Source organism: Electrona antarctica, assembly GCF_951216825.1.
Source record: "Electrona antarctica genome assembly, chromosome: 11".
NCBI classification, from domain to species: Eukaryota; Metazoa; Chordata; class Actinopteri; order Myctophiformes; family Myctophidae; genus Electrona; species Electrona antarctica.
This window is the reverse complement of record NC_136792.1, coordinates 44,398,238-44,425,862: the sequence shown is the minus strand read 5'-3', so window position 1 is coordinate 44,425,862 and position 27,625 is coordinate 44,398,238. Positions and strand designations below refer to the sequence as shown.

The 27,625-nt window shown below is 43.9% G+C and overlaps 2 protein-coding genes across 2 annotated transcripts; both read right to left on the bottom strand.

Annotated features, from left to right (window-relative positions):
* Positions 1-429: 429 nt before the first annotated feature.
* Positions 430-26,337, bottom strand: LOC306932922 (uncharacterized protein; the record flags this gene model as incomplete). Its single annotated transcript, XM_079514895.1, has 4 exons — positions 430-2,213; positions 3,757-3,879; positions 5,652-5,784; positions 26,101-26,337. The coding sequence occupies 4 exons, from the start codon at positions 26,335-26,337 to the stop codon at positions 430-432; spliced, it is 2,277 nt and encodes a 758-aa protein (XP_079371021.1).
* Positions 13,305-13,954, bottom strand: LOC306932923 (tetraspanin-3-like; the record flags this gene model as incomplete). The annotated part of the gene is made up of 1 exon (XM_079514896.1): positions 13,305-13,954. The coding sequence occupies exon 1, from the start codon at positions 13,839-13,841 to the stop codon at positions 13,305-13,307; it is 537 nt and encodes a 178-aa protein (XP_079371022.1). The 5' UTR covers positions 13,842-13,954.
* Positions 26,338-27,625: the final 1,288 nt, after the last annotated feature.

The following is a 27,625-nucleotide window of genomic DNA, read 5'->3' as shown; positions in this document are numbered from 1 at the left end:
TTGTAATATATAATGTTTGTAATATATATATAACTTATGCATATACAACATGTACTGTGTGTGTGTGTGTGTGTGTGTGTGTGTGTATGTACTGCATGTCATTTTGTATTTAAGCATATCTATTTGAATGTATTACTGGTATTTTCGTGTTTATTTTTAAATGTCTGATTCTTCAAATTAGGGTTCTCGATAAGCCTTTTGGCTTTTAACTTCTCCTGCACAATATTAATATGTATGTAATTTTCTCCTGTTTTTAACCTTTTTATGTGCGAATAAATAAAACCATAAAACCTAAAGCAGATGAACCAAATAATACTGACATGGGATCCTTTGATAGAATATGAACAGGATATGTTAATTGGAAGGATGGAGGTGGAGAAACGTACTACAGTCAAAGTTCCAGTTCAGAAACCATTTTTGACCATCACCTCACACGGTGGTCATAACTTTGAGGGAACCCGAACGGAACCTGAGGATCTTCTTTTTAAGAGCGTGGGAGGCTTTGATCTTGACAAAAGCCTTGGGTAGGGGGGAGGAGGCCTTGGGTTGGGAGGAGGAGGCCTTGGCAGTCGCTTGTGGGGGGGATGAGGAGGAGGAGGAAGACGGGGCGAGTCGCGGGGGCAACTGCTGAGGCCACACCAGCCCCCCACTCTCATCTGAGTCACTGGACAATGAACTGGAGGCCGGGGAGTAGACCTCACTCATACTAGACTCAGACTCCCCTGCAGGAGCGGCGGCTGCTGCTGCTGCTGCGTAGCCCCCCTCGGCCCGACAAAGAGGTGCTCTCTCTGGGTAGTCCAAGAGTCGAGGCTGGTGCTGCTGGCGGTAATGGGTCTGGGGGCAAGGGTGGCCCTGACGGGCTCGCCGGGGCGGTCGTTTGGGCACCTGCCCGGCGTGGGCCTCCCCCCCCTCGTCCTGGCTGAGCTCCAGGTTGGAGCACCAGCGCCGACCCTCGTTGTGGACGCCGCTGCCCGTTTGAACCCCCATCATGATCTCGGCCTGGCACTGTGCCGGCTCTCTCCGGCTCTGGGGCCTTTCGCTGGTGCTGTATCGACGCTCGGGCAGCCCTCGCTGGCCCAGGAGACTGTTCTCTGACTGAGATCGACTGGTCTTACTGCTCGGTCTCTTGGAGCTCTGCCGCTCGTCGTGGGTCTTTTTAGAGCTTTTTGACTTGGAGCCGGGCTGGTCGGGCGATGCGACGCATTGGCCGGGTTTGGGCTGATCCGGGGTGTAGTGCCTGGGGGAGCGGACAGGGGCTTGGCAGCCTTGGCCGGGGATGTACTGAGCACTGACAAGGTGCTGCTTGTGATGAGCCGGGGAGTCAGTTAGGTGGTAGGGCTGCTGGGGGGACTGGGTGGGCTCGCAACAAAGGTCCAGAGCCCTGACACCACAGCCGAGGTCAAGGGGGGGCAGGGATCGCAGCGGCAGCCCCCCGGCCAGAGAGCGAGGCCTGGAGGAGTGGGGGTAGGGCAGCGCCAGATTATAGCAGTTCTCCTCCAGAGATGGAGCCTCTCCTCCGCACGCCTCCTCCTCTTCCAGCGGATCACCCCCCCAGAGATCACGCTCTGCCAAGAGGTCACCCCGGGGGTCAACGAGGAGGTCAGCGTAAGGGTCGGGCAGGCAGTGCTCCGGGGTGTGAGAGGGAGTCCTCCTGAGAAGGCTGCCCTGGCTGGAAGGGTCAGGGTTCAGCGTGGTGCGAGGCTGGCTCGGCCGCAGGGAGTGGGTGTGGCGCTGGATGAGACCCAGGATGTAACCTTCAACCCTCAGGGCATGCTGGTACATCTCCTCCTCTGTCAGCTGGTCCTCCTCTGTGGACTGCTGCCAGGCTTGATCTGTGGACTGCTGCTGAAGCCAGGCTTGGTCTGTGGTCTGCTGCTGGTGCCAGGCTGTCAGCTGGTCCTCCTCCGTGGCATGCTGCTGGTGCCAGGCTGTCACCTGGTCCTCCTCTGTGGTCTGCTGCTGGTGCCAGGCTGTCACCTGGTCCTCCTCCGTGGCATGCTGCTGGTGCCAGGCTGTCACCTGGTCCTCCTCCGTGGCATGCTGCTGGCGCCAGGCCTGGTCGAAGCCACCGAGTTCCCACTGAAAGGGCTCCTCGGCCGGGCCCTCCTCTGCGATGCCCTCCAGAGGCGGGTAAGGGGCAGAGAACGAGCGGGGCAGAGTGGCACGAGGTGGCACGTCCGGGTGGTGCTCTTCGTTCAGCATCAGAGGGTCTCCTATGAACGATGAAACAAACAACACTGTAGTAAGTATAGGGCTTGACATGAACTTTTTGTACATTTCCCATTCACTTGTCCGGGCACAAAAGTCACTTGTCCGGAGCACAAGCACACACAAATACATTTTAAATCAACTAACTGTTGGTTTTGGTGAATAAATACATGTTTGAATATTAGATGAATATTCTCAGTTTACAAGTTAATAGCCCTAGAATGTCTGTGATCTATCTTACATACATTTCATGCATTTAAACTTGTAGCACTGTGTGTACTCTACTCACCCAGTAATTCATTCCTAAGACTTGGAGTCAGATATTGTCATTTGTACTCTAGTTTCATATCCATGTGAAGGTTCTGGCAGAAAACGAGTGTTAGGAATTAATGTTTGGGTGAGTGCACACTGCACACGCAGTGCTAAGTTTAAATGCCAACGAGGTCAGTCTGCTAGCCATGTGCAGTCATGTAAGATCACACCTCTAGGGCTAACAAGTTAACAGAAGTCCATCGATCAGCATTCATACTTTCTCGTCTATTTGCTGAATAGGGTATCGTTTTTTTAATTCATATTCTTGATTTGATTTTAAAACATGTTTTAAATGTTTCATAGAATCATCAAGCCATAAGATTGATCACTCGTTTAGCAAAAGGAAAGAAGTGACGATGGCCAGTAGCCATTTAAAATAAATAAATAAGCGACATACAGGTATGATTTCTTTTGAAAGTAAAGAAACAATTACACAAAGTTCGGTACAATATTGGAAAGGTGATTATTAGGAATGGTGATTATTAGGAAAGGTGATTATTAGGAAAGCAGGGCAATAATGTCAGACAATATTGTTGGCTGCTGGGGCGCCCGCTGGCCAAGTGGTCCAGGCGCATGCCACATATAGGCTTTGGCCTGACAGCGAGTCGCGTGTTCGAGTCCCGTTCATGACAACCTTTGCTGCATGTCTCTCCCCCTCTCTCTCTCCCTCTTTCCTGTCCATCTTCACTTGATACTATCAATAAAGGCAGAAAAGCCAAAAACAAATCTTTAAAAAAAAAATATTGTTGGCTGCTAGGAGCGTCACAGAAAAAGTGAAACCAAGAGTCATTGGTCCAATAACGGACAAGTACATTTTTAATGCACTTGTCCAGAAAGATGTATTACTTGTCCCGGATAACAGGACAAGCCTTAATGTCAAGTCCTGTGTTTTGTTTTATGAAAGAAAAATAAGTGTATAAGAATTATTTTTATAAGCCTAAATGATGGCATGATGGCATGATGGCAATGCTTGGAAATTCTCATCATGTTTGACATCAAAGGTAGGGCACTTTTTTACACAAGTTACATGTAAATCAGTGCCAATAAATCTGCCCAAGACGGCATCAAACAGTTACAACGCAATGTTAATATTGCACAATCACTTAAACAGCACATCTGTAGTGTACATGACATACAGTACATTTAAACAACCTGGACTACTCCTCAGGTTAACACATATACTACTGTGGCTGCCTGGAAGTGGTTTGTGGCAGCAGGTCTGCTGGTGTTCCTTACCCAGGGACTTGGGCCGGTCACTGCTGTAGGCCCAGGGCCAGGACGGAGAGACCGTGGTCTCCGTGGGCTCAGCAGAATGAGGCCTCCCTTTAGGAGACTGACCCTCACTTGACTCATAGAAGCCTGAGAAGCATATAGGACAGGGAGACAGGGAAATGAAGAGAGAGAGCGAGATGGAGCGAGAGAGAGAGAGAGAGAGAGAGAGAGAGGGAAACAGAGAGAAAGCGGAAAGAAATCACACATTATATCCCGAATCGTGATAGGCCTATCTCACAGCATTTCCCCACCCCCTTTTTACGCCCCCTTTTGTTGATAGTGGTGTTATTTTTTTTGCGGTCCATAGGCTTCCATGTTAAAAGAGGTATTTTCACAAGCCACAAACTACCGTTTTGTAAAGGTAAGGTTTATTCTACTTATCTGAGTTGTTATACCATTGTGTTTTCTTCATATTATTATCGGTCTTTGACATTTTAACATTAGGAAATGTACTTAGATTCTCCAGAGAAAAAAAGTGGTAATGCCTAATGTTAAATGACACCACTATCTACCGGAAGTGGGCGTGGAAAGGGGGCTGTGTGATAGGCCTATTCTATCAGACTCCTCAAAACAAAACTTTTTTTGGGGGGGGGGGGGGGGGGGGGGGGGCTAGCCCCTCCAATGTCCAGTTTTGAGGGTTTGTGTAAACACAAACATTGTCCTAACACAAACATTGAATGCCATTGACAATGGATGGCCAGTTTTGAGTGTTTGTGTAAACCAACATTGAAGACAAAAGTGAGGACGCAAATTGTGATTGGCCGGAATGAGACGATGTATGATGATAAGAGCGACCCTCACTTCACACGGGTGTGATTTCTTTTTATTGTCTACCCACATTTCACAAACAGGCCACGGCAACACCACAAACGCAAGCAACTGGAGCATGAAAAGCCACAATAATTGTTGCGCTCATAACATCAAACTCATTACACAAAGAAGTAGAAACAGTGGTTCACATTATCCGTTCAGAAAGTGAGGACTTTGCGTAAATGACGTTAACTACATTATGTGCACTTTCAGCAGCTCTAAATGGCATCATGCATAAAGGGATGTCAGCTATGAGATTAAGAGCAATATCGTTTCTTTCAGTTTTCGCAGCACTTGTTGGAGTAGAAGTAGAAGTACTGGAAATTGGAAATACTCCAGTAAAGTACAAAGTACCTCAAAATTGTAATTATTGTAATTAAGTACAGTACTTAACACTCTACCTTTCAGGATTTATTAATAACTTTGATATAATTCACGCCAGCATTTTCCTCCGTTCAACCCTGATTTTGAATAGCCAAAAAACCCCAGATAGAAACAGATAGAATGGGTGCGGATGCGTGCATCGATCAAGATGGGCGCGCTCCAGTGTTATTGACAACACCAGCTAGCAACCCAATGCTAACGTGAGTAGCATTACGACTTGATCAATCAAAAGCACTATCAACGACCAATAGACCTTTAGCTAAGCCCCTCCCCAAACTGCTATGGTCCAATCACAGCTAAGCATAACATGGGTTAGACAAACCTCTCCACCAATAGTTTTCCTATTATGATAAAACATTGTTTTAAAAAAAAATGTCACGCACATATTTTTCCAGTGCATACGGCAGGCCTTATTGACGGATTTGGAAGAGATTTTGAAGGTCTGTTTCCGAAAATGAACCAGTATTTAATGGGTAAAAAGTCCATGATATTTACATTGGAATGAATGAGCCCGGCTGGAATGTGTCCAACCCATGGAGAGAGGGCGGGGCTTAGCTAAATGGCGCTAAGCGTAGTATTTATTAATTGCCGTAGATCTACAGCAATGGCGTTACATGTGTTAAGTAAATGTACTTAGTTACTTTCCATGACTGGTTAGGTGTTACCTGAGCTGGGTCTGCTGTCCCCTGGGTCAGCTTGCACTGCCTCGTAGCTGCCTTCGTCCACGTCTGTCCGCAGGTCTCCTAACTGATGTTCCAATGCCTGCATCAACCCCCAGGGGGAGCTCTGGAGTGCACTCTGAGACAGAGACAAAGATAATATTATGTACTCTGATGAATTGAAAATGGAGGACCCTGTAAACAAGTCTTTGCGCTTTTTCTGGTTCTGTCCTCAAGTAACAGTTTTTGTATTGACCTGTACTTTTGTTTGAAATGTCCCCATCCTGCATACTGTGAAATACATTTTTCAATCAATCAATCAATCAATCAATCAATCAATCATCAATACCGCAAGTTGTAGCTCCTAAAGAGAGAGAGCAGATCAAATACACAGCTATTACTATTACATTATGTTAATAGTACAACTTTCATTGTGGTTTTAAATGGAAATGTGTGTCCAATTTTATTTGTTTATTGTCTCCACCAGGCCTGTCTGTTACCAGCTAAATTTTGCACACACTCCCTGGATGCCAACGATGAACCTCTGCCCCAAAATTTCCATTACGGCCTGTTATAGCGCCACCAGGAGGCAGACTTTATATTACTCCTCCAGATTCTGTCCAAAAATCCCGCAAATCGTTACACACTATCTCTAGAGTCATGTGTTCAAGACGGATCTGTCCAATATTTCAGATTCCAAAGCAGGATTCATGGCCCATTTTTAACAAAAAGCCTCAAATCATGAACGGAGCTTGCAAAAGTCTGTGAAATCTTTCACAGACTTTCCTACTAGGCTGAGGAATATATCCCATCCTTTTCACATTGGCCTATTATAGCGCCACCAGGAGGCCACAACCTGACCTGGCCTGGTGGAAACCTGTGCCCTGAGGGGCAATTTTTCTAGTTCTTATATATAAAATGGTTTCAATATGTGTATATACACACACACACGCGCACGCGCACACACACACACACACACACACACACACACACACACACACACACACACACACACACACACACACACACACACACACACACACACACACACACACACGCATCCTAAAGTTCCTGTTGTGCTTCTGCACGTTGCTCTGAGTCTATATGTATGTATACATGGGCCTCTTAGCCATCTGGATGACATGAATTATTCACTGCTCTGAAAAGTGTGCGGAGATGTTCTTTTATATGGATGAACACGTGCAAAACACGCACGCCCGCCCGCCTGCACGCACGCACGCACACACACACACAGATACACTGTACACAGACAGAGACTGACACACTCACTCGTCAATCGTCATGCACCCCATGAGAAAGACCGTTAAATTGGTGCTTGTTTAATTAACAAGACAATGTCTGCCTCTCTGAGGTCATCTGATGTACAGACTTACATCAGCACACATGTTTGTGTGCAAGCTTGTCTGCATGGGTTACAACAAAGACACACACGCACGCACATACGCACGTTGAAATATTACACACATACAGTACTGTATGCAAAATGACAGACACTCTTGGCTCATTTACTTCATTAGCACATGATTGAGCGTGTCGCTGTGAAGAGGTGACATTTCCAGCATTAAGACTCCTCTATGATGGAGAGCCTGTCACACAACTGGCACAAGCCATCTCCACTTCAACAGCATTGTTGCGTGCGTGTGTGTGTGTGTGTGTGTGTGTGTGTGTGTGTGTGCGTGCGTGCGTGCGTGCGTGCGTGCGTGCGTGCGTGCGTGCGTGAGTGCGTGCGTGCGTGTGTGTGTGAGAGAGAGAGAACATGTGCCTTCTTGGTTCTTGTCCCCATCGAGCTAGAAAGAGTCGCTTGATCTCCGTTCACTCCATCGGGCCAATTAATTTACACCAATGGTGGATCATTTCAACGATGAATATTCATGCACATAAATTATAATATACCAGTAAGACGCCTTAATATAGGCGACGGGCGACCGCAGGGCTGAGACACTCTACCAGAATAATGTCCCTTCATTATGTCAGCGCTGTCATAGAAGTTTCATTTTAAATTGCAAAAATAAATAAACCGTCTCAGCGATATTGTCAGGGAGTTGTCTCTGTGTCGTCACAACTGAAAATAAACTGTCTCAGAAAATTGTAATAATTCGACGGCAGTAACATTAGCGTTTTCTCTCGGTCAGTTGTGTAGTGGCAGAAAATACTACACTGCCTGGAGCAAGGCTTCCACCTGTTGATTGTCTGTCAAGATGACCTATTCTTACCCAAGACCCATGTTTGACCATGTCCACTGACCACACCTCAAATGTATTTGTGTTCCTTCACTGTGTATAAGAGAAACTCATGTCTACAGCTAGAGAGGCTTGCATCCGTGCACCTCCCTGGGCTGGTACAGACCACTCCTTGTAATAAACGTGACATTGTTTCAGTCCACTCTCTACCTCGATTATTTCTTAAAGTCTCTGTTAGGAGTATTAATAATCCACCACAATTATGGCGCATGTGAGCGGCGTGTTTCTACTGTCCGTCAGCATTCTCTTTTTCAGATGAGAGCGTTGTGCATATGGATCTGAGATGCTGGTCCGACAGGGACAACACCTAAACGAACTTTGGGGTAAGAGTGTTTTGACTCAATGTACAACATTTTGTATTTTGAGGCTGTGTTGTTAGAGATACAGCCGTACAAAGTACTAGTTCATCGTATTCATCGTATTTAAAGGAGCTGGTGACAGTCCCTCCTCATCGTATTCATCGTATTTAAAGGAGCTGGTGACAGTCCCTCCTCATCGTATTCATCGTATTTAAAGGAGCTGGTGACAGTCCCTCCTCATCGTATTTCATCGTTGCCGAGTGGTAACAGTCTTTCATAAGACATTTATATAGAGAAACTATAGCCTATATCAGTAGGATAGGGAATAGCATAGGAAATCATACAGACAGCGTCCACCGTTATTTTCTTTCTTTTCTCTCCTGTTGGGACCAAACAGCCCACAGGGAAGATTAAAAGAGAATGGTGAAACAGCAAATTGTATAATGAGATTAATTCATAGGTTCTGGTAACGCGTAAGACTCGAGCAGCAGGTATGAATGTGGAATGTGGAATGTGGAATGTTGAGTATGGAATGGAAGTGTGTGGGACGTACGTGTGGATGAACGGAAAATACTATTTTTGTGAAAAGTCAAATGGTGATTTCCTAGTATAAATGTGGCGTTGTGAACAAGTAAGTATGAAGAATGTAGTCCTGGTATTTTAGTTAAGTGTCACCACCCATGGTTAGTAGGACAGCAGTTAGCAGTTGTCAGCGGCAGACTCAAAATAGCAGGTCTACCGGTACGCACATCCCAGTAAGTGCTGTCTTGTTGGCAGTATAGCAGGCTAGATAGTAATAATGGTTAATAGTAGGGTTGTTTTAAGGTCCGAGTATTCAAAGTAATTAACAAACAGTAACGTGGTTAGCTGATCATCATGGTCATATATATTATCTTATTACGTCTTATTATAAAATAATGACAATATAACAATTTCCCAGAGTCACGGCAAGTTGAGTGTAATTGTGCTTTGTCACTTTTTATATTTGGACTAAATAGATAGGCAAAATTATACTCAAAGCATGAAATGTATAGGTAATTAGTAACTCCTTACAATAGGTAATGTTTGTAACTGTCATCGTAGTTTTACCCAGTCAAGATAGGAACCCCTGTTTGTGTTAAGTAGCCCCGTTCTTCTCCCCCACCATTGACAGCAGCTGCCCTGAGTGGCCACACATGGAGTCTGGTGAGTGTAAATAAGTCTATTATTACAGTAATATGAGTGGTGGAGAAAGGTTCTGAAATGTGTTACTTATACATACACGATATAGGAATACTCTGTAGCAAGTAAATGTCCAGAATTCAAATGTAGGCTTAATAGTAAATTAGTGTTAGCTGTGGCTGTATTTAAGAAACTCTGTCAATTTAGCAGAATGTCTCATTTTGAATTATAAAATAACTGTAAAATAAGCAGATCTACGAGCTCACAATGTGTTGTTCTTGTAAATTAGTTATTTGCAACAGGGAAAAAATGTATATAGGGCTGGAGTGGTTAATGTATGTTTTGTAATAACCATAATCTACACAGTAACCAGTAATTATAGTATTTAACTACATGCAGAGTATAACGGTCCCATCTAAATATACTGAGGTCATCCATTAGGGAAGACATGGTTTGGAGTTGTGTTGAGTTGATCATATGGACAAGCGCAATTCCCTCATGAGAAACTGTGTGAGTGTGAACCTAAGAAGTGAGACACAGAACTCATACGTTAGTATGAGTGAGGTGCAATTAGATATGTAAAGGGTATTATTGGCCAAATTGATTCACCAGACATAGAAATGAGTAGTACTGTGTTTTGCGTAACCTGGGTACTGCTGGACCATTAGGTGCACCACTTATCACATCGCACGATTGCTAAAAGAGAGGTCAACAAGTCACATGTACGGTCAGTAGACTGCTTCCGCACTTTGATGTTTGAACGATATATGCATGTGTTGGTTTGGGGCCCAACACAGTCGGGAAAAGACTATTTTCCGAAAAGTGACATTTTGTGAATACGGACACGTGAGTGACAGGAGGCACTCGGACAGAGGGACAATGGAGGACTATGTGAAAAAGGAAACATTCCAGGCTTGATGAACTAATGATTGTTCTTTTTCCTTTCATGTGATTGAACACTGGGCATCTCTTGAGGCGGTGTGCGATTGTGATTTGGTGGTTTACGTTGGTGGTCTCGCAGTGACTGGGTGAGTAAAGTGGCATATGAGCCTAAGTGCTATTTCTTGTCAGCATTATGGATAAGCTCCCCTGGGCCACAGTCTCTTGGCGTCATTCATGGTGTTGATTTCGTCACCTCCGTTGGTGCATGGTGACGGCGTTGACATTGTTGGTGCCTAAAAGAAGCAGTTTTACGACGGGGGTAACAAGACACTGTCCTTTAAGCGGGGGGAATCGTCAAGCTTGATGAGATACTTTTTTGGCTTGTCAATATGATCATACAACTTTCCTATAGTCAATAGTCTATCAGACAACTGAATTAAGGGAGTTTTAGGACTCACAAATCTTGTAGTAAATTGGTCTTGATAACGTAATATTAATGAACAAATAGGTCAAATCAGACAAACCCACAGCCAAATAGGGGGTGATTCCCTATGTAATGTTTAATGCAGAGTGGTCAATGGCCACTCAGAGACATCATGCAAATAGGGATAAAGAATTGGCATGAGCACACAAGGTTCGACTTTATACATTGACTAATTATGTAGATTTAAAATGCGTAAATACTACTGTAGCACCCTTAAACAAATAGGTAATATACGACATAGATATGGAACAGTAAAGTAAGAAATAAGTTGTTGTTACGGAAACGGTGGATGGCATGACGTCATGTCTCCCTCCCATGCGTGCCCAGGAGCACTGAAGAATATATATAACACAGGCAGATAGATACCGTATACTACTGAGTATCTCATATTGTAAGTAAGACTCACATATCAAGGGGTACCTAAATCATTGGGCTTGACTAGTTCACCAGCCCCCCCAACGCCTAAGGCAAGATAGCATAGGCATTTTCAGACGCAAAATGTAAACTTGTCCGCAGAAATAGCCTGATCACAGCTGTTAAAATAACAGTGGGGGCTCAGTGTCCATTTGCACCCCTCATTTCAGAGTAGCGGTGTGATTGACAGGCATCAGTGTTTAAGGGGGGGCAAGAGAAGGTCCCCTAATAGGTGTCTCTGTCATAAAACATTGTCTCTGGTCAGCAAGATGTGTTGTGAGCAAAATTAGAATTTAAACCAATGTGAACCGTTACTGTCCTCCACGAGGACTGGTGATGATTATTATTCTGGATAATTCGCACTCATGGCAAATGCCCTGTTGACTCATTTTTGTTGTCAACATTTAACTACTAGGCCTGTACTCCTATCTGCTTTAATCAGCTAGAGAATGGGGTCAGGCATTTCACTTTTTGATTCCAAGCAGTGATGTAAATAGATTCTCAATGCTCTACTATCTTCCTAAAATTTCTTCCTGAATTTAACTAGATGTGTTTACTATCTTCTAATTTAACTATAGATGTGTTTAATTGATTCTAGATGTGTCCAGTAATTTTTTAATTTCTTAGAAGAGTAATTTTTAAAAGTAAATGAGTCCTGGGATGCAGGAATGATTTTGTAAATAAGTCAGGGGGATATATGTGTCCCACTTCAACAACGTTAGGAGTTATATTTTGCCATTTTTACAAAGTGCAGCATACTCCACAGTTCAGTAACATAGCGTAATACACACATGCACTGTCACTGACGGTGCATGGTTACAGCTGCTGTTGCATTGTAGTCAGTCTTTTTCCTGTATGAACAATGGTCAGATACCTGATTTCTGAATCCGATTGTGTTTTCATTACTGTTAGCAACACTACCAGTGTTGAAAGTGCGAGCTTCATCTTTGTACATAGAATATGGCTTGTAATATCCCAAAAAGGGGCGTAAACAGTTGTCGCTTCCAGCCGGCATCCTTGTTTCAGACAGGGACTTGTCCATGCAATTATGTGGCGGAGGAGGACTTTAGAAGGAAGGATTTTTATTATCTGGATTTTCCATCAAACAATCAAGCAGCAAGCATACTGGTCAATTAATTAAGACGCATACACATTTGTATGATAAGCTATGAGGTTCAATTTGAATGTCTAGTTGATCATGGTGTTTATTTATACATCAATAAATATATCAATAATAGTGTAAACCATATACAGCAGAGTCATGTACATACTATTTTAAGTTACGAGTCATGTAAATACTAGCATTTTATTTTAAGAAATCAGTTGAGTGAACCCGTGGATCAGCTATTTTCAATGAACAAGATTTAACAGTTAAAAACCATTTAACCAAGTCGGCCTTCCTACTTACCGGAGAAAGTTTATTGTTAGTGTGTGTTTTTCAAAATGTATTCCTAGATGTGTTTATCCTTAGTTTATTTCTTTATAGATGTGAGATCATTTTATTTGAAGTTAGGGGAAAAAAAATGTACCGAAAGATAGAAAAGGATTTTTAAAAAATAGCAGATCTGCGTGCACAAAACATACCTAGCACGTTGTTTCAATTATAGATAGACTGGCAGGAGGAAGTGACGAATAGGGTAAAATAGCTTAGTGTTAATAGGATGTTGATGCTGTTAAATAGCTTAGGTAATATTAAAAATGTTTAAAGTAAAGCGATGGTTCTAGCAATTATGAGCAATTCTATGGATAAATTCTATCTATATCCGACAGAAGTGCTCAGAGGGGGGACATGTATAGTTTAAGAAGTGTATAGTTTATGAAGTATAGTTTAAGTTGAACATAATTTAATTCAAATTCATTTTAAGCATTGGAACATAATTTGTCTATGGCGACATATTGTCAAACCTCTAAAACTACATTCAGTAGGCTGCTGAAACAATAAACAAACAAAACCTCTACGGCATTTTAGATTGCATGTCAAATTGTAGATGTACCGAGTAGAATTGCGGGCCCACATTTGTCTGAAAGATCTGATGAGTAAATTAATGTTATTTCAAAGGACCTGGCCTCATGTCGCCTATTTTGCTGTTTACAGTAACAGAACACGTACTGCTTGTGAAGAGTTGGTTCCACTCAAACCAGTAGTAATAGCAGTAATTCAGATACAGGTACAGGGGAGACTAGACTTGCTGTTGTTTTTAGTTTCATTAAACCAGCGAGTGTTCATCCAATCCGAGTAATTGTGGATTCCGCAGCACTGAAGCTGTCTCTGCACATAGTCGATGGCACGGCTCGGGGCATCACTGTTGGTGCCACTGTACTCGTCATACACGTTCCGGATGGAACCGTTAACCTCATCTTCAACCTTTGCTCTGTAAATATATCCAAGAACCACCATAGCCACTTCCGTCATGAACACCAGCAGAAGGATGATCACAAACGTTGCAAGTCCACAGTAGCTCTCTCGTACTGTAGCACAGCATCCAATGAGTCCAATAATGAACAAGAGGGCTCCGACAGCGATGATGGTCACAGCAGGGATAAAGGTATACACATCCTCAAAGATGTGGTCATAGTCATCATATGTGATGAACACATAGGCTCCAACATAGCATAAAATACCAGCTGCTGCCCAAAATATCAGATTTAGAAAGACCAACACCGTCTTTGACGACGTTATGCCGCACTGCCCCATGCCTGATACTGAGAAGGAATCCAGTATTGCTATAAAAGTTAAAAGGCTTTTCTTCTATTCAGACATATTGTCCTGGCCCGCTGACATCCCGATACCCCGACCGACCGACTGAACCTCTGGATGTTTTGGTTTGAGCCAATTAAGGGTCCTAGCAATTACGGGTCCTAGGGTTGTCATGTCAACCTAACTAGGTAACATTAACTTGTCTTCATGGGGGGCATGAAATCAGGTCACCAGTCTAAAAGAAATTGTGACAACAAGAGTGTCTGTGACACATGTAAAAGGAAGCAACCAAGTTAAGCAGACAGGTGGGGCCCAGCCGGGGGTCAAGTGGCGACCTATGGGTTAGGCCACTACACAGATTTGGTGTGATATGGAGCGAAGTAGAATGAAGACCTACGCAGTGGCAAGTGTGGAGAATGAATGGCCCGGGTATGTGTGGAATGTGATGTTTATCGAGTAGGCCTATAAGTAAGTAAAATGTTTTAAGGTATCACTGTGTACAACAGTGTTATTTTTAGGTGAAGTCATTCTAATGAAAATTGTTCTTTCCTACTTTCCAGGACTGGATGGTGAATCAATGAGATGGTCTAAATGTGTTGACAATTTAATGAATATCTTCCTTTCCCAGTGTGCATGGCATGGTTAATATGGCGATATTGACTAACTCACTAAAAACTTAGAATAACTCATCTAGGAAGAGTGTTGTGATACAATGCAATTACAGGAGGAAGGACAAAGGGAAAAATGAGTATCTATAGACATTACATCGACAAGGTAAGAACCCACTCACTCCCACACGATCTCATACATTATTGAAATATTTGTATTGACAGGAGGATACTAGTAGTGATGAAATACAGTGTAAAGATGCAATAATGTGTAACCTGTCAATGTAGCTAATAACCATAAGAGAGGGAGTTAACCATAAATCAGACTGTGAAAGATTGTGATCAACTGTGATCAAGATAGATCTTAATAAATTCCTAATTATGTATTATCATCTGGGGAAAAGTATAGAACAAATGTTTTAGAATAGGGGTAGTGTGTTGTTTTGTTTTTTTTCCAGCTCTGAAATCCAATAAATTAAGAGAAACATATCAGGAGATGTGTTTAAACAAGGGAAAAAACAAACAAGCAAATGAAGACAGCCGGAGAAAGCACTAAAAGGATTTGGGTTTGTATGATGGGTAAATATACACACATACATTGACGTCAGTCTAGTGTTATATGAATTACAATTTAGGCATTTAGCAGACGCTCTTAATCCAGAGCGACTTACATTAAGCAATAACAAAAAGCATGGCATACATCACATGTATAAAAAGTAGTTATCATGAATCATGCGTAAACTAAGAACGTAACATTGGAATATCTATGTAAACTATACATACTATACTATATAATATATTATACATGTGTACTATAAAGTGCTATGACTACATAAAGTGCAATTCTAGAGCTGTCTACATAACAAGCTGAAGCTGAAGACAATTAATGTAAAATAATAATAATAATAATAATAATATTGAAATGAATTTTGTATAACCACCTTTTTAACCACGGGGGAAATAATTCAAGTGAACAAAATTACCTGCAAGTTGTTCTCCCTCTAAGAAACCTGACAGACATATAAATATGTCACATGGGCCAGTGACACCAATGAGAGCCAAGCCACATCATCATGTCCGTCCAGAGACTCCAGACGTCCCTACAAGGCCCACACGCATTCAATCCCCGCAGTCACCCCCCAGTGACAGCGATGGGAGCCGGATAAAGACGAAATACTGGGCCCACCATGGGGAAAAAAGACTAAAATGCCATGCCACAACTTGTGACAGAAACATAAGGAGAGGAGAACATTTGCATGGAGGAAAGAACCACGGAAAAAGACTACACCTGATGCTGGCTTATGAGTGATCGCTCAAGACAAATCGAGGGTCGTAGGTTGGAATTTCCCAAGAAGAAGGAAAAGGGTTTTCGCCCCTACCAGCCATCAGAAGTTGTGTGTAATAAAAAGAAAATTATCATGTGGGTGAACATTGAATACACTTAAATGTAAACCTTTCTTACTCTAGGAGATAGTCCATATATAAGTCATCTTTTTGTAGTAAATTTGCAGACAGTATAGTATCTCATGTTCCTTGGTATAAATTAATATTAGGAATTTAATTTACATATTTGAAATGGCGGACTGTAGTGGCAGAAAATACTACACTGCCTGGAGCAAGGCTTCCACCTGTTGATTGTCTGTCAAGATGACCTATTCTTACCCAAGACCCATGTTTGACCATGTCCACTGACCACACCTCAAATGTATTTGTGTTCCTTCACTGTGTATAAGAGAAACTCATGTCTACAGCTAGAGAGGCTTGCATCCGTGCACCTCCCTGGGCTGGTACAGACCACTCCTTGTAATAAACGTGACATTGTTTCAGTCCACTCTCTACCTCGATTATTTCTTAAAGTCTCTGTTAGGAGTATTAATAATCCACCACAGTTGATTCTTTAATCCGTATGAGTCAAACCACCGAGATCATGGGAAGTGGATGGGAAAGTCCCCGACAGTCAAAATGACAAAAAGCGATCTTTATAATCTTAATACTTAGGCACAAACCAACTATTTTATAAGAACAATATTGATGTAACTAAGATATTTGACGAGTTAGGATTGAACCATGCAACCTGTAGTGTTTCTGACCCCTCGTTGATGCAGATCTTTCTGTCTCAATGGCTTTAATCATGACCACAGGAGTCAAGATGACAAAAGTCCATGACAGCACACAACACTCAACTCTACAGTGATGGGTACCTTTTTCTATTCTACCAGGTAGTTAATTATTCTCTACTAGTCCTTACCCGTTCTGAATATATGAACAGCAAATTATGTTCAGTGTGGTGTCGAAACAGCGTGTGTGTTCACGTTAACATGCCCTGTCCGAGTTGTTTTCCCCGTGTGGGTCTGTTACACGGAATTTCCCGTGTGGGTCTGTTATGCGGAAAAGTGTGTCCCAGTATTAATCTGTGTCCGTCCCAACATGCATTTCACTGGTGACCCGGAAGCCGTCCCAACATGCATTTCACTGGTGACCCGGAATAGGACAGACACCGACAGACAGCGATCGGTGAATTTAGTAATGATAAATGACTACCTGATTAGATGACATGAAAACCAGCATTGCTCTGACTCCCCTGGATTGACTCTGTGAAGCACTGGGGTACAGTAGGCCCCAAACGCTTAAGAATACAGCGTTGTCAGACTTGTTTTTAGCTCATAAAACAAGCCAAACATAAGCTGCAAGCAGTGATCCTTATGACAGCATCAAATCAGTGGCCCTGCATGGGGTCGCCTGGTGGATAGAGAGAGCATCCATTAGCCAGGCCTTGATTTGCCACAAGAACAGTGAATGTCTGTCCATCTCTCTATTGAAAACACAGAACTTACATGTCCTTCAACCATGAATGCGACTCCTACGGTAGCTGCCCATTCACTCTTACTAATCAAACAGGAATATACTGTTTCAGGACAAGAGTTCTTTAAAGTTCTGTACCTTGGTAAACAAAACACTGTGGCAAGAAGAATGATGGTGGTGAACATAAAGGAGGTACAAGGCAACTCTGTTCAGTTCAAGTAGAAGAATCCCTTATTCCATTGTTAAAAAAGCAAGGGTTAAAAAATGCTGCTGAGCTACGCGTTTCGGCCTAAGGCCTTCATCAGGGTCCACTCTCCAAAGATCACTACAGTTTTCTATATTTAAGGACCCACAAAAAGCACTTCTACTACTTTGTTTCTGAGAAACTCATAGTATGGTGTTGGGGGAAATAAAGAAAAAGAAGAGAAAAAAATAACAGGATTAAATGTAGTACAGTATATGGTTTCAGAGCTCTAACAACAAACAGGCAACAGTAAACTATAGCAGGCCGGACTCCGAATAAGGATCTTTCCGCCACTGCGCACAGCGCTGCAATCAGTGCCTGATCTCTGGACTCCTTTGTCTGGAAGGCTGCCTGGATCAATGCTCTGATAATGTCGAGCGCAATTGACCCAAGCTAACCTATACACTTCACACAACCTCACAAAAAACAACCGGGTGCTTTCTTTTGTTTTCCGACGACAGTGCTCATTGTGTGTGTCTATGAAACCGAGCATTATCATTACATCGCTGCCACATTTGTATATGAGGGGGGATGGGGGGGGGGGGTCGCTGGCTGGGGACACTGTGTCATTAGCTACCAATGTGAGGTAAAGATATAGCTGGGAGGCGAGCGGTTATTGGAAATCAATTCATCAATGACACGCTTTCACCACAATTGATCGTTCACCTCCTCCCTGTTCGAGCCCAGTCAGTCATGCATGCACGCACGCACACACACACCCACCCATCAACACACACACACACACACACACACACACACACACACACACACACACACACACACACACACACACACACACACACACACACACACACACACACGGACACTGTGGTGCTGCTTATTAAAATGTAATGAAATGGTACACAAAACAAACAAGGCACACACACATCCACTATAAGGATGGCTCTGGCTGCACCACACACACATCCACACATCCACACCACACACACATCCACTATAAGGATGGCTCTGGCTGCATGAGGGTCCCAATGACACACACACACACACACACACACACACACACACACACACACACACACACACACACACACACACACACACACACACACACACACACACACACACACACACACACACACACACACACACACACACACACACACACACACACACACACACACATCCACTATAAGGATGGCTCTGGCTGCATGAGGGTCCCAATGAGTCCCTCCTTTTTTTGATTCTCTTTCATTATTAATGGCATCAACCCCCATCCATGGTTGCCAGACAGGCTGCACACTGTATCATTAGTGTTTTACTGCATCCCCTGGCCCCAGGCTGCTGGGGGATGGGATGGGGTGACGATGGGGGGGGGGGGAGAGACGGACGAGAGGGGAAGTAAAGCTGGCAACACCTAACCATAAAACTGTAAAGATACGGACGGAGGGTGTAAAATATTAGGACCACCTCCTCCTCCTCCTCGTCTCACGGTGACAACAGGACCAACCAGATGAAAGCTATGATTGATTGCGTCCGTTAAATTGACTTCGGTCATGAATAGTGAGTAGAGGACGCTCAGGGGACCCGACGGACTGGAAAACAATTTTCTTAAGCCTTGAGATGAGTGATGCGTGCATGGATCGCTGCAGCAAAATATATTAAGGGAAATATTAATGATACTTCACAGTTCACAAGGAAAAAATAGAGTCTGCAACACTGGTATGAAAACTCAGCTCCACTGGTTTATTTGATTCAAATAAACCAGTGGAGCTGAGTTTTCATACCAGTGTTGCGGACTCTATTTTTTCCTCTTGTACTGCCTTTTGTCCAGCACCTGGACTAGAGTGGAGGTGCATGCTCTATTATCTTTGTTACTTCACAGTTCACACCCTGTAAAGACAAAGCAATGCAATAAAAATAAAATAACATTTTAAATTTGTGTTTGTACATTTTCAGCTAGATCGGTGCTCCGATCGACAGATTTAAATCAGACGATTTTCACTCCAAATGACTTGATCGGTGATCGCCAATTTACCTGATCTGGAGAAAAAACGATATTTTATACCATTTTAAGTTATATAAAAGTCAATCAATATAGTATAATATCACTTTGCATCTTTGTGACAGGTCTAAACATTCTGAGCAGCCAGCTCTGGCCTGGTGCTTCAGAATGGTCAGCAGCAGCATGGCTCGGTCAGAGCTGGAACATATTGAGCCATGGAACAAGGCACACAAGGCATGCAGGCTCACTTATGGCCTCTCTATAATTAAAGCTGTGTTGTGACTGGCTCCAGAGAGAGAGAGAGAGAGAGAGAGAGAGAGAGAGAGAGAGAGAGAGAGTCTGTGGGAAGCCGGAAACTGCCACAAGTACACTCACGTGCACAGAGGCCAAGATGAAACACACACACCCACACGCACGCACGCACACAGAGAGCACACAGAGAGCACACAGAGAGCCCCCCATCTCCATCACTTTGCTGCCCAGTAAACATTCTTTCAATTATAGATTCACGCTTGAGTTAAATAAATATTTTTTTAATGTGATATTAAAAGGTTTAACATGCACATTCACAACACACTTGTGTGTTGTGAATGTGCATGTGCATGTGCAGACATACCGGGTTTGTATAATTGCAATGAATAAGCATTCATTAGCATGCCCTGTCTGTGGTGTCCTGCATTCAGTGTCTAGCAGACCAGGGAACTGGCAGTGAATAGAATCTAAACATTCTATAGGCCCAGTCTGGGCTCAGGTGTCCAACAGCTGTTTTCAAGAGCCTTCACCTCAAGCTACACTAGTGGTTACATAATGAGTAAAACATTATGTTCCATTATGTTGGGTACGTGTGTAATGTATGTATGCACCCCTACATGGGTATATTTGCATATCTCTGCCAGCGAACTAACTCCAAAATGTTCATTTTTCAGGAAATTAAAAGTACATTTATTTCAGGAAATTAAGAAAACCGTATATTTTTTAAGCAAAGCAACACTGCTTCAGAAAAGTTGGTATTGTGACTATATTGTCAGATAATCGGGGGTGGTGGAGAGCTGCTTTTGCAGACAGTTTGAGGGTTTGAGGGAGTTAAGAGGTTTTGTCAGAAGCCGTTTTTTTTTTTTTAATGTTTTTTTTTGTGGCTTTCGCCTTTATTTTATATTTTTTATGGAGGGACAGACAGTAGGCTGACAGGAAATGGGGAGAGAGATGGGGGGAAGACATGCAGTAAAGGCCGTCGGGATCGGGAGTCGAACCCGCGGCACACTGCCAGACTGGATTACCAGACAAGGTGCCTGGACCACTGAGCCATGGCCCAGGCCCAGAAGCCGTTTTTAATACTTTAATGGTTCAATATTTTTTAAGGAGCTTTTAGTGTGTGTAACCCACATTTTGTCCTAACACAAACATTGATGACGATGGTGAGGACGCAAATTCTGATTGGCCGGAATGAGATGATGTATGATAATGTACGATGATAAGAGCGCCCCTTTTTTAACCAACACAACACACAGATGTAAAGGGTGTTCAATAACATTGATTTATGGAAAAATACAAAATAAATCACACCCGTGTGAAGTGAGGTGCGCTCTTTTTGTCACACGTCATACATCATCTCATTCTGGCCAATCATTAGTCTTTTAATGTTTGTGTTTACACAAGCATCACTCAAAACTGGCCATTCATTATCAATGGCATTTAATGTTTGTCTCTAGCACGCACACTAAAAGCTGGAGGGTTGGGGGGGTTTGCACAAGGGGGTCTTAATTAATTGTCAAGCTTATGCATGGATTCAAGCTTACGTAAACAAACACACACACACACACACACACACACACACACACACACACACACACACACACACACACACACACACGTGTGCAATGCATGCAATAAGCTTGAGTGTCCATGTATCCGTGTCTTGGGAAGAAAAAATAAACTAGGGAGGTACAATCCATCCACGTGGCTCCGCCCACTACTCTCACTAATGATGATCATGTGATGCTGTGTCAACACACACACACACACACGCGCACGCACGCGCGCATGCACGCACGCACGCACGCACGCACGCACGCACACACGCACACACACACACACACACACACACACACACACACACACTGAGCCGCAGCCATACGCTCGGGAATCATTTGTAGTTGATCTAACTCCACAATCCAACCCTTGATGCCGAGTGCCAAGCAGGGAGGCACCACGCTGGGCAAGACCTACGTCCTACGCTGTAGACGCTGGCCAAAAAACACAGCTCAGTGGCTGACAATATCATATATTTATAGTTATTGTGCTAGGTGTGGATGGCTTCACACACAGGCATAAATAACGAATAACCATGCACTAGTATCTGGAACATCGATGTGGAAGATTTATTTCCAAGGGGCGGTTACAGATTTGTCTGGTTTCCAGGCTAGGACAAACACAAGCACACGCACGCACGCACGCACGCACGCACGTACGCACACACACACACACACACGCGCACACACACACACGCACACACACACACACACACACACACACACACACACACACACACACACACACACACGCACGCACGCACAACCCACGCATGCACGCACGCACGCACGCACGCACGCACACACGCACGCACGCACGAAAGTGAACTCAACTCATGTATACAAGCACACACAAACACACCATCCTAAACTATTCCTATTAACTCCATGTATAATATAAATAGGTCAAACGTTGTATCATTTACACTGCTCTTTTGTGTACACTGTGTTGTTACGGTACATTGTCTGTATGTACAGACTTGCCCCCCCCCCCACACACACACACACACACACACACACACACTGACCGAACACACGCAGCAGGGCGTCTGACAGAGAACACAGAGCCTTGTCATTGTGCTTTCCCAGCTGCTGTCTGGCGTCCCATTGGCTGTCAACACCTCAGATAGATGGAGTATGGCTTTATAGGCCAGCAGAGAGACAGAGAGACACAGATAGAGGCCTCACCCCTAATGTCTCTGTCTCCCTCACCCCTAATGTCTCTGTCTCCCTCACCCCTAATGTCTCTGTCTCACTGGTGAGAGAGACAGAGAGACAGAGAGACACAGATAGAGGCCTCACCCCTAATGTCTCTGTCTCACTGGTGTCGGGTCTTTGTGGCTTTGCATGGATGACTACATGCATGTGCCATGCCAAGTTGTAGCCGCCGGCTATACTTGCGTATATTATAGGCATCTCCATACACACCAAACCCTCAAACCACGCACGCACGCACGCACGCACGCACGCACACACGCACGCACGCGCGCGCACGCACGCACGCACGCACGCACGCACGCACGCACGCACGCACGCACAAACACACACAAACAAACACAAGGCCTTGTACATTCATTCAAGACGCTTTAACCTACATGGCACGGGAGATGAGATTGGGGATTTGAGCGCTGGCCCATATGGTGACCTGATATTACGATTCTGGAAAGCTCAATCTCATGAGGGTTCAATTGGAGACACCGGGTCAGGCAAATCTCCACATGCCACAAATCTCCAAGGAATTTAGAGTGTAATTATCATCATCACGCTTGAATAAGCAACGCAGTTGATAAACATCGATCGACCCAATGGATGGAAGATCCACCAGTCCACAGAGAAGGGGAAGTGTGTGGAGAGAAAATAATGCAGCCACGATAGGAAAGCATGTTGGCCTAAATCAGTGGTTTTCAACCAGTCGTCCGGGTACCACAGGTCCACCAGTGGTCCTCGAGGGAGTTCCAGGTGGTCCCCAGCTAAATGATGGAGAGTTAGTAACCAAATGGACCCTTATAGATCCTTAACTGAGTACCACAGACGAAAAACAGTCTAAGTCCAAATTTCATTCTGACCCCTCCACGAAAAGGCCTAGTTGTCCTGACCCCTTATCTATCATTTATACATTATTTTTAAATAGTGTGGACTTAGACTGTTTTTCGTCTGTGGCATTCGAGCGTAAAATGAAACCAATTGGACCTTTTCATTTTACACTCTCAAGAGTTACATTATTGTTATCTGCATTACTTAATTTACACAAAGTTTACAGTTAGAGAATGTAGAAGAATTGTTATTTTGTTATTTTGCCAACAGCATGGAATTGTGGACAAAATCTTATTCCAACGACAACAAAATATTCTTTAGTTTAGGGTCTGAGACGCTAAATGTCATCAGATGGTGGTCCGTGGCTCAAATGCAGAATAAACTAGAAATGCACTCTCTCGAGATGCCAACTTGCACCTTGCATACAAGTAGGCCATGTATGGCCTACTTGTGCGCAAGCAGAGTGCACCACTACACTGGCATCGCCGCTTCCAAAAAAACTGATATATTATGATATATTGGGTGAAAAAAAGCTCTCTGCTGTCTGGGTACGACTGCTACTTTGAGTCCTAGAGCTCTCTGCTGTCTGGGTATGACTGCTGCTCTGAGTCCTAGAGCTCTCTGCTGTCTGTCTGGGTACGACTGCTGCTCTGAGTCCTAGAGCTCTCTGCTGTCTGGGTACGACTGCTGCTCTGAGTACATATAGAGCTCTCTGTCTGGGTACGACTGCTGCTCTGACTCCATATAGAGCTCTCTGTCTGGGTACGACTGCTGCTCTGAGTCCATATAGAGCTCTCTGTCTGAGTACGACTGCTGCTCTGAGTCCTAGAGCTCTCTGCTGTCTGTCTGGGTACGACTGCTGCTCCCTATAGTCCCTATAGAGTCCCTACTGAGGTACAGTGTCCGGTAGTGTCTGCTGCCTGGTACAACTGCTGGTCTAAATCCTCCGTAAAGCCTCTCTACTTTGAGTGCTACTAACTAATGTCTATTACAACTGCTGTTCTGAATCCTTTAGACCCGTTATAACCTCATACTAACTAACGTACCTTAGTTATGTCACCATGAATGGTGGTCCCTTATTGGCTGACAAGAGAGGACACCGACATACATACCCCGACATACATACATACATAGCCAGCCGATCGCAGTACTTGCGCTCTGCTACAAGTAATAATGGGCCGATATGAAAAAAGGTTGAAAACCCACTGGCCTAAACGAACGGTTCTCCTTCTCCGCCCTCGTTTAAACAAACGGTACCCGGTGTGCAGACAGAGCGGTGACAGCTCACCGGTGGCGATGGATGCACTTTCAGGGCAGCGCACGACTCCCTCCTTCTATTGGGGGCCTCGAGGAAAAGATCATTAGTATTCCGCTCCATACGCGCCTATTGTTGAGGCCTCGGCGCACGATGCAGGCCAGGCCAGGGAGGGTGCATGGGAGAGGAAAGAGATGAGAGAGAGAGCACTAGGAGGAGGCTATAGGCTGATTTAATTTATTTTTCACCCTTTTCTTTTTTTATGAAGCCTATTATTGTATAGCTTGAGGGCCAGCGGGAGGCTGTGTGTGTGTGTGTGTGTGTGTGTGTGTGTGTGTGTGTGTGTGTGTGTGTGTGCCAGCTAGAGCAGCTACAGTGTGACCATGCATGCGACGCCATGCAGGTTTCTATAGAGCATAGTCTAAAATAGGCATCATTGAAATGCACTTATAAGGCCATTACATGATGGCAGTAATAAAGCAGAGTTTACAATCAAGAGAAAGCTATACAGACTGTAGAAAATAATAACCCCCCATCCCCATCACCACGCCCACCAATATAAGAAAATAATACGTTTTAATAGTCTGTATAGCCTATAGAATATAGGCTTAAAGCACTCATGCGTAAAAGTTTCTTGTGGGATAGCTGTGATAATGTGATGCCACTGAACCAATGCTCTTAGTTTGAGAAGTTCCTTCATGGGGATTAGCCTAATTATGATATCAATCATCTGACAACAACACACCTACTAAGTAGACCTTCAGCAGGAATCTATATGTCTCTGGTCTGATCTCGCTTTCACTTCGGTGGATCTTGGCAGTTGGCACTTGGCAGCACATGCACTATAGTCGGTCGTTACAACTACACACAGACAGTGGCCTACTGATTACTGAAGCATCAATTATGCTGCACAAGCTTTAGCCTAATTAAAATGACATGACATGTTTAAGCTAAAAGCCATAGTCATCAAAACGAATGTTTCATTTATTTATGATCTCACGAGAGCATCAAATAAGAGGAGGTTGTTGAAGTAGTAAAAACCCCATAGAAGCCCATGACCAAGGGAACAATGGGCCATTAAATGCATGGTAGCTTAAGACCCTATACACAAACGGCGGGTGCTCCACCCCCTGATTTCGTTACTTACCCCCAGGCATAGATAAATCTCAGCCCGAGGCCCCGAGCGATGGCTACAGATTACATCCTTTGAGAAAGAGAAAGACACAGGCTACCTATTAATCACCTTAAGTAACTTTTCTTGCAGAGAAAGGGTCGCCACTACACAAAAGGCGCACCCACACCAAGTGTCCCTCCCAGCGGTCAAGATGATAACAAATGAGACATTGTATTCTAAGATGCTCATGGTAATTTAATTGGACGAGGCAAGCCAGGGAAACGGTCAAACGGATTCTCATTTGAGTGATAGCCTATTATTATTGTTGTTGGTCAACCAACACATAGAGCCGTCAGTAGGCTAGCCAACTGTACAACAAAGTAAGTAACTATTAAAACTCAACTCATACTACAACTTCTTCTTCTTACCAGCTGACGTCTCAATGTCAAGTTTTCCTGGCCCCAGCTGCTGAAGCAGGCCAGCTCGCTGCTCCTCCGTGGGTCCACCTCCTCCACGGGCTCCCCCAGGGCCAGAGCCCCGAGGACCAGGCACTCCTGCCTCTGCTTGCGGAGCTCCAGCTCGCACAGTCCGGCTAGACTCGCCTCCAGGCGCTCCTTGGTCCGACTGCGCTCCACGGTCATCGGGAACGAGAACGCGCGGTGCATCATTGCAAAAAAAAAGAAAGTACGAACGAATTGCCGTTTTTAATTTGGACTGTGAATAGCTTAAATCAGCACTAATTTCTGTTGTTCAGTTCAGCATCCTGAAGCTCTAGATGTAAGCCATGGTGGATCCCGTGTCTTGTGTTCGTGGTGCGGGCTGTTGCCATCGAGCAGCGTGGTTGGTTTCCCTCAGACTATGCGCTATGCATTTTCTATCTTGCAGCTGTCAAACACAAGAGCAGCGCCCCGCCCCCTCAGTGAGTGTCCTGCACGACGAAAGTAAGTGGATTTCATCCTAGCCATCATCTGCGAAGAGAAATTCATCCGCCCCTTGCAAATTAAACCTTCGCTTTCATTGGGCACGAGGATGGGATCGTGAGACCCATCCCCTCCCCCCTTAATTCATTATATTTACGCATGGACCCCACCCTTTAATTCTCGGGCCAATGAATGAATGAATGGAGCACGTTTTGTATGAAGATGAATATCGGTTGAGAGGACCGATGAAGGGACTTTTTTTTTAATGGAAAACCATGAAATAAGAAGAGCTAAAAGACAGGTTGACGTGTCAATTGACATTTCAAGTTTGTGCTTGAAATGTACTGTAATTCTGCAAACTGTTAATACAATTTTCAATCAATCAATCAAAAAGAGATTCTTCTTCAGTAGCAGATTTCCAATGACATGCAGGGCAGGGGCAGGGTGGATTAAGGAAAAACTAAGTCCCATGAGGATTTGTTTTTGTTTTGAGGGAATTATGCAATACAACACAATGTTGGGATTAAAATCTGAATCCCCCCACCCCGTTTACCCCTCAATGTAAATGTTTCTTTTCCCTTTTTACCTCCTTTATGATGAATTCCTGTTCTGTTCTTTGACTACCGGTATATAGAAGTGTCTCTAAATGTTTTGATGAATTGAACAAGGTGGACCCTCTTGTAAACAAGTGTAATGCTTAATTGGGACGTCCACTCACAGTTAACAGTCTTTGTATTGAGTTTGTGCTTGAAATGTACTGTAATTCTGCAAACTGTTAATAAATATTTCAATAAAAAAAAATCAATCAATCAATCAATCAATCAATCAATCATTGGTATGTCATTTGAATACCTGATCGCTTGCAGTTTATGAGGATAGCGTATTTGTAGGATACCTGCTTCATGCTTGCTGGCTGTGATGTATATTGCTAAATTCAATTGATTGGATATTTGACGAAAATATAGGCCTAGGCCTATACATAAAAACCCAAATGTAAAAAAAACGCTCCGGTTCGGTCTCTATCCTTGTATTA